Genomic DNA, 7,761 nt, shown 5'->3' with positions numbered 1-7,761 from the left:
GAGCAATGAGCAAAATTCCACAAAGCTTCTGTCAGCATCACACACACGCACACATTCCAGGGTGATTGTGAGGCATGTTGGGACACAAACATTTCGACGTTCCCAATTGCCCCCACCACACACACACACACACCCACACCCACACACCAGAAAAAAAAGTACACTTGCGCACGCACACAAACACAACGTGTTGCCCCAGGCTGTGATTGGCTGCTTCAAATGCACACATGCACTCCGATTGGTGGTTTGGTGTCAAAGTGGACAACAACTTTGGTTTTTATTCTTTTCTTTTCCCACAAGTAGACAAAACAAAAACAACGTTTTGCATATTAAAAGCTTTAACAAAAAACAAGTCACGAAAACCAAAAGGTGGTGGGAGCTAGCCACACTTAGCGTGCTACGCAAGCGCACCGATGTTGACGGACTGCTCGCGCCAAACTCGACATGAGCGTGCGCGTGGCCTGCGATGACCTTCAGCTCCACTTCTCACACAATAAATACTTCGGCGCACGCACACACTCACAAACCGGAAGTCATTTCAAACATTCAAAAGTTACAAAAACATGAAAGCAAAATCTTCTCCCGCCAAAAGTCACAGCCGGGACCGCCCGCCTTCGCCGGTTTTTCCGTTAGCCAGTTGCGACTTGTCCTCACATTCCCGGAGGAGGACCACTGTCTGTGTGTGTGTGTGGGGGTGTGCGCGTGCGTGTTTGAAGTGCAGCTGTGTGTGTGTGTGTGTCCTCCGGTTTCCAGCAGTCAGCCTGGGAGGCGGCGGCGGCGGCGGCGGCGGCGGGGCTGAGCAAACTGCTTCTGAAACAAGGCGGTCGGGTGGTAGGAAGGCGTGCAGGAGGCGTGTTGAAGGCGACAAACAGACGACGAGCGACAAACGAGGATGGAAGGAGATTCCCGCCACGAAGCCAAACAAAGCTTCCGAGTTGTGGCCAGCGTCCCGGCTGGGTCCCGCACGGACACGGCACAGAAAAGCCACAAGCTCCGATGTTTGGACTGGAACCTCCTACACACACACACACACACACACACACACACACACACACACACGTGATTGAAAGACATCGTAATCATCCCAAGGGTGCCTACCGATGCCTAAACGGACGAGAGCAGCGGCGTCAAACACGCGGCTTGCGGGCCGGAACCGGTCGGTCGGGGATGGCAAACACAAACGGACAATTTTTGTCCACCGCGACGACCGCTTCTGTGACATTCCGGACTTGGCTGCCGCTAAACGGCCAAATGGGATTTGACGCCGCAAATGGGACCGGACGCCTGATCTTGACGCCCTGGCCAAGGCCAAAAGTTTCAGCGGCAAAAGGAAGCCGACGGCGGCCAAAAGGAAGAGCGACGCAAACGCCCCGGCTTTGACTTGGCTGCTTTAGACCCTTCGGAGCGCCGAACTGGCTCATATGCATTCATTTGAATGGTAACCGTGGCAACCAAACCCTCTTTGCTAATCAAATGACGCGTGTGTGTGTATGCGCGCGCACCAGACACTTACCAGCAGTGCGCACCACGTTCACTAGTACGGCGACTCCACCCTAAGTACACAAACACGCATTCACACCACATCCCAACACGCGCACACACATACAATAAGATGAGCCACAAATGAAAAGACATCATGAAGTGCGTACATCAAGTTTGCTGTCGTGTTCGGGCCAGGCCAGGCTGTGCGTGTGCGCGCACGGCAGCAACAAGGTGTGTCCACACACTTGCAGTGAGGAATGCTGTCGGGCAGCTCGTCAAGACTGCCCTGGGGGAGGTGGCAGGCAGGCAGGCGCGCGCGCACGCATGCACGCACGTCGAGCCCTCGCGACGTCACACCGCCAACATTGGTGCAAATGCATTCCCACACGCATAATGGTGCGCATGTGATCGAGAGGAAACGGCAATAATCCCGACGGGACCGGAAGACTTTCCTTGGCCCGCTAAGCGCCGAGCACACGGACGCCTACTTACGGAACTTTCTGCCTGCAGTACATGACCACGCCGATGGCCACGCCCAAAGCGGCCAGGATGCCGATGATGATTCCGGCGATGGCGCCGTCCGACAGGCCTTCCTCCAGCGCGCCCTCCTCTGTGCGAGAACAGCGAGTGAGCGCCGCCACAAATGCCCCCCCTTTTGCAAAGGCCACAAGTGAGCGCAAAAGAACCCCAAAGACTCGGGCTGGCAGCCACCGGGGGACCCGCCCGGCCGACGGTGGGAAGCGGGGACAGGAAGAGAGTGGCAAAGGACCCAGAGCGGTGGCCGCAGGGCGCCCGCCCGCCTCGCTCTTCCTTGCGCTGGCAGGAAGTGAGCGCAAATCGCCCGGTGGGGAGTGCAAAAAGACCCAAGGTGGAAGTCAGTGCTGCAGCACCCGCAGCGGTGGGCGACCAAAGGTGGTGCTAGGTGCTAACGGTGCCATGCGAGCGAGCGCCAAAGGAGCCCCGGACGGAGGGAGGGAGAGAAAGAAAGAGAGAAAGAGAAAGAGAGAGAGAGAGAACGAGAGAAAGAGAGAGAGAGAGCCAAAGGTCCCCTTGGCAAGGGCGGCAAGAAGCGGCGGCAAAGGCGCAACGGCGGGCGACCGGCGAGGTTCGCGGCCGCCGCGGCTCAGCGCGGGCGCCTCACCTTTGACGGACAGGTTGTGCGTGTAGGCGGCGCTCTTGCCGGTGACCGCGTTGTGCGCCTGGCACATGTAGGCGCCCGTGTTCTTGTAGACGGCCTGGGCGATGTCGTAGGTGGCCGTCTTGACGGGGGTCAGCGTCCCGTTGAACTTCCAGGTGAAGTTGGCGGGCGGCACGGAGGCGGCCGAGCAGCTGAGGGTGACGGCGTCGCGCACCTCCACCGCGCTGTCCCCGCTCACGCTCACCGCCTCGGGACCGACTGCGGACAGGAAGCGGCGCCGCGCCAAACGGTGGCGGTCAGCTCTGGGGCCCCGCGGCGAAGGAGGTTGGCGTTTGCCCACTCACAGTTGACGAGCATCTGGTAGGCGGCCGTCTCCTCGCTGACGGCGTTGGCCAGCCGACACTCAAAGCGGCCGTTGTCGTCCTCGTGCAGCGGCGCCAAGCTGAGCCAGGAGCCGTCGGGCGCCACCGTCACGCGGCCGCCGCTCTCCGCCGCCAGGGGCCGGCCGTCCTTCAGCCACGTTCGGCTGCCGACCGGGCCCGCCGCCGCCCGGCAGCTGAGGTTGGCCGAGCCGTTGCCGGCCAGGAGGACGGCGCCCTGGGCCGGCCCGCTCATTTGCACGCCCGACACCGCCTCTGCAAAGGCGCAAAAGCCACTTGGGACTCTTGCTCGGGTAACGACCAATCGTGGCTCACTTCTTTCCCGAAGCTGAGCCGTGATTGGTTGTCGCCTGAGCCGCTGTGACGTCATTTTCAGTCGACAGAAGTGAGAAAATGGCCGCCTCCCCCCCTCCCCGGGAGATGGGGGGGATGAACTCTTATTCCACTAACGCAATATTCATCAGAACGCCGTGTTCAGACGAGCGGGCCCGCATCGAAGATATATTCTTGAAAAATACGTTTGGGTCGGCTTCCGCTTGAAGACACGACGTTCGTTGATTTGGTGTGGCGGATTGAAAGGCGCGCGCACATCCGGTCGACGGAGGAAAACGGCAGAGTGGTGTTCCAAAAAAGAGTTGGAAAAAAAAAAGATGAAGTGGCAATGAAGTATGCCTTCAAACAAGCGGAGAAAAGCGTGAAAGTCTTCAGGGCAGAAGTGAAGCTGACCCCCGCCCGACAGTAACACTGGTTGAGCAGGTTCCCAGAAGCAGTCGAGAAATTTACAAGGAGGGAGGGGCCACAGCAAGTGAGTGCGTGCGTGCGTGCGTGTCTATTTGGAGTGCACTTGTGCGTTGCGTGCGTCTACGTGCGAGGTTGCCATTGGGCACCAGCGGGCGAAGCGGCCTCAGTTTGGACTCGCTCGCCACGTCGGCACATTTGTTTGGCCTTTTGCCTTATCGCGGCGAGCGCCGACGTGAACGGCAAGCGAGGGGCCGCGGCGCCGTTCGCTCCATGCTCGGCTGCCGTCTCCTGCCGCTTCCTCTTGGCAATCCAAACGAAAGCGTCCCTCGCAACTTGCCAGATGCATTTGGGATGCGCTTGTGTGGCCCCTGCCCGTTTGTCGACTCACCCATGACGGCGAAGGAGACGGCGGGCGAGGCGACCGCCCGCTTGGTCTTGGCGTTGGCGGCTCTGCACGTGTACTGGCTCATCTGCTGCCACAGGGGCCGGCGCTGCACCGCCTGCAGCGTCAGCACGGGGCCCTCGGCGTCCATCAGGGTCTGGTTCCGGTACCACGTGAAGGTGGCGGGCGGGCTGGAGGGCGCGACGCAGGTCAGGTTGAAGTCGGAGCCGGCCCGCACGAAGGCCGACGGGTCGGACGCCGTGACGGCGGCCTCGTCCGGACCGTCTGGAGGAGACCACAGGGCCGGCGTCAGGCTTGGGCGGGCTCACGCCGCGCGGCGTGACTCAGTCGACAAGGCTCAACAAAGCTTCATTGTGTCAAGTGTGCGAGTGTGTGCGGCCGGCCGCTCGTGTGGGTGGAATTCCCCGCAATGTCAACACCAACATGACCACCAAGTGTAAGGTGGACACGCGCACACGCGCGCACACACACACACACACACACGCTCCATGCACAGTGCACTTTGCGGCCACGGGCTGGGCAGGCGGCGCCGTACTCACAGTGGACGGGCAGGCTGAAGGGGGCGCTCTTCTCCGTCTCCAGTTTGTTGGCGGCGCTGCAGTAGACGGGCTGCGTCAGGTCGCTGCGCAGCACGCCGGTGATGGTCAGCTGACTGCTGTCCTCCTCCTGATGGCGAAAGGCGAGCGGGGCTCAGAGTTGGGGCGGGGCGGGCGGGGGCCGAGCGGGCTTGACCTCTGACCTCCACGATGGCCAGCCGCTCGCCGGGCGTGACGGGCGCGCTGCCGTTGAGCCACGTGAACTTGAGGAAGGAGCCCTTGGCGGCGCAGCTCAGGATCAGCGTGCTGTTGTGCTCCAGCGCCTCGGCCAGGTTGGCGCTCACCTTCACGCTGGACACGGGCTCTGCGTGCGCACCCGCCCGGCCGGCGTTAACTGCGATGGCAGCGGCTCAGACATTACCCCCCCCCCCCCCCCCCCCAACGTTTCCCTTCCGTCAATCACTTCACTCCCCAATCGTGTCTTATTTTGGAATCTCAAGCGTGCATTCCAATTGGCCCGATACCACAGCGGTTCCAAATGACAGCGGCCGGCGCCACATTGCGTTTGTTGTCGTTGTTGCCGAGCGATTCGAATCCTTCCTGGCTTGAAAGCATTGAGCTGACTCAAGCCTCCCCGTGAACGATTCCCGTCGGCAAAACCTGAGCTCATCTTCTCATTCCGCGCGCTTGCAACGTCTTTCCTTCGGGCATCGCCGCACATCTGCGGCACAAACGGCGTCGTCGACTTACCTGGCCTCAGCTAAATGTTTCTTGCTACAGTTTTCTTGCCAATCGCTCTTTGGAAATCCTTTGAATGTAATCGTATTGGAGCAAACGGATTTTACTGGCGTCCGATTTCAAAATGAGTTATTCGTCAACTGGTTGCGTTTATGTAGGATGAGCCAATGATACATTTTTAGGGGCTGACAGCCGAAACGGCCCTCCGAAGGAAACGCAAGCTACAATGTGACCCGCCACCAAAATTTGGTTGACACCCCTGGTCTAATTTGTCCGGTTGACATACAGGCATACTTTTGGCCCACGTCAATTTTTTTCAAGGTCTCACGACAACCCGCCAGAGAAAAGAGGAGCAAAGAAAGAAACAGGAGGGAAAAGGAAAAAAAACACCACCGCAACAGGCGGCAAGAGACCGCGCCATCCCTCCGCCACGGAAAGTAGTCCCTGTTGCAAAGCGGCAACAAGTGGGTGTGGTCCCGTGCAGAAAATGACGTCATCCCCATTTGGACACAGGTATGCAGGAAGTGAGAATGGAGGGAAAAGGTTAGGACGCGCGGCCCCCCCACATCCGCCCCCGCCAGGTGTGAGGAGAGTGGCCGCACCCTGACGACTTCACGGCGGAATGTTTGCAATTGTTCGCGCTCGAGCGAGCGTTCACTCAACGAGAGCGACGCGGCGACAGAAGGACAAAGTGTGAGCGTGCCAAGTTTGACTTGGCCAAACAAAAGCAAGCAATTCTTTCCGGTTCACGAGCCTTTTCGGTGTGTGATGGAAACGGAAGATACTTGCTTCCAAACGAGGTTGCATATTCCACCCCCGCCCCCCAACAGCAACAAAGACTTCAGCTTGAAAAAAGCTTGGGAGCGGGAGGAGTTGCTTGCTTTTGTTTTGCCCAATGTGCACGGTAAGGTGAATAGACGAGAATTGATTCCGCTGCAGCGCGCTTCCGGAATTGCGCAGGACTCCTGCAGGTTACAAAGGAGAAGCTGCTCTAAATAATAATCGATCAGAGGGGCAGTTGGAGGTGATCGGCAATCACTGGACATCAAAGTTCTTCACGACCTGATTGAACGCGCCCCTCTTCTCTCGGGAAGGAATCGAAAGACAGACGTCACACATGCACGTCAACCCTGCGCGCGCATGTCCATTCAAGGACTTGCTTTCCTTTCCTTTCCTTTTTTTTTTTTTTCTCCATGGAAAGCTTTCTTCGTTGCTGCCCTGCGCCACCTGTGCCCTCCCTCGCGCGCCCGGCTTGACTCACCGAGCACGCGCAGTCGTATCTCGGCGGTCTCGGTGCCGCCGTCCGCGCTCACGATGCTGACGGTGAAGTCTCCGCTGTCGGCCGTCGTGAGCGCGCTCAGCAGCAGCGCGCCGCTCTGGGCGTCCACGGACGCGCGCCCATCGTAGGGCGCGTTCACCTTGAGTCCGGCGGAGCCCACGGTGGCCACGTGAATCTGCTCGCGGCCGTCGTTGAAGTTCCAGATGACGAACGTGTACTCGGGGTTCTGCAGGAGCGTCCCCAGGGTCACGTTCCTGCCCACCACGGCGTCCACGGGGCCCGGCGGCAGAATGTCGCGCGCCGCCGCGCACCGCAGTCCTGCGGGAGGGCGGTGTGGGGGGGGAGGGGCATCCTGCGGGTCAGTCGGACCGAACCGGACGTGGCGTCCTCACCCACCTGCACGCGGCACCGGAAGCGGACGAACGAGCACTTACCCGACAAGGCGAGCAGGAGCGCAGCGATGAACGTCAACGTCGTCGTCGTCGTCGTCGTCGCCGCCATGGTCGTCGTGGAGCTGAGAAGAAAATGCAGAGCCAGGTCCTCGCACCTCCGCGGTCACACCCAGCCAGGTGAGCCCGCGCGTGCGCACTCTGCGGCGGCCGCGGGGGCGGGGCCTCGCCTGAGCCAGCCAAGTGAGTGAGTGTGTGAGTGAGTCATTCACAAATTCCGATGCCACTACTCCAAAGTGTTGCAGATGGCTGGCTCTCTTTGATGATGCAATTTTCATGGATTTACAAACATGGCGTTTTGGGGCTCTTCTGAACAGTGACGACTTCGGAGCCTTGGGCGACTTGACTCAATAAGAAAATAAATGGTGCAGATCGAGCCGTATATTGCTGGCGTCGGGCCCAGAACTCTCAAGTCACAATTTGATCCGACTTTCCCCCCCCCCCCCTAAAACCTATCTTGACGAATACGTGGGTCATTAAGTGTCGTCACCTTGGCATGAAATGTGAAGGCGTCCTCATGTTGCCTCCTGTGGCCTTGCAGAGTACTGCAACTTGATGAATGGTGTCGAACAAAATAAACTAACTCGTTTAATGAAAAAGTGAAATGAGACATGG

At 59.4% G+C, this 7,761-nt stretch overlaps 1 protein-coding gene across 1 annotated transcript; it reads right to left on the bottom strand.

Moving 5' to 3' along the window:
* Positions 1–238: 238 nt before the first annotated feature.
* On the bottom strand, positions 239–7,315 carry LOC147131809 (cell adhesion molecule CEACAM5-like). Its single transcript, XM_086013803.1, has 10 exons — positions 7,132–7,315; positions 6,680–7,015; positions 4,884–5,044; positions 4,684–4,810; positions 4,130–4,408; positions 2,965–3,255; positions 2,624–2,878; positions 1,975–2,092; positions 1,514–1,553; positions 239–1,015 (listed from the first exon to the last, which is right to left on the bottom strand). The coding sequence occupies exons 1-9, from the start codon at positions 7,196–7,198 to the stop codon at positions 1,535–1,537; spliced, it is 1,653 nt and encodes a 550-aa protein (XP_085869929.1). The 5' UTR covers positions 7,199–7,315; the 3' UTR covers positions 239–1,015; positions 1,514–1,534.
* Between the last annotated feature and the right edge of the window lie 446 nt (positions 7,316–7,761).

The sequence above is a fragment of the Filicampus tigris genome, chromosome 18, assembly GCF_054856515.1.
Source record: "Filicampus tigris isolate MCC_2025a chromosome 18, RoL_Ftig_1.0, whole genome shotgun sequence".
In the NCBI taxonomy this organism is placed as follows: domain Eukaryota; kingdom Metazoa; phylum Chordata; class Actinopteri; order Syngnathiformes; family Syngnathidae; genus Filicampus; species Filicampus tigris.
This window is presented reverse-complemented; position numbering and strand designations above follow the sequence as displayed.

Coding starts and splice junctions, on each gene's coding strand:
- LOC147131809 (XM_086013803.1), bottom strand. CDS start 7,198: ATGGCGGCGACGACGACGACGACGACGACGTTGACGTTCATCGCTGCG. Junction 5,045..6,679: donor GATACGACTGCGCGTGCTCG/GTGAGTCAAGCC, acceptor GTGCGCACGCAG/AGCCCGTGTCCAGCGTGAAG. Junction 3,256..4,129: donor CGTCTCCTTCGCCGTCATGG/GTGAGTCGACAA, acceptor GCGCCTTTGCAG/AGGCGGTGTCGGGCGTGCAA.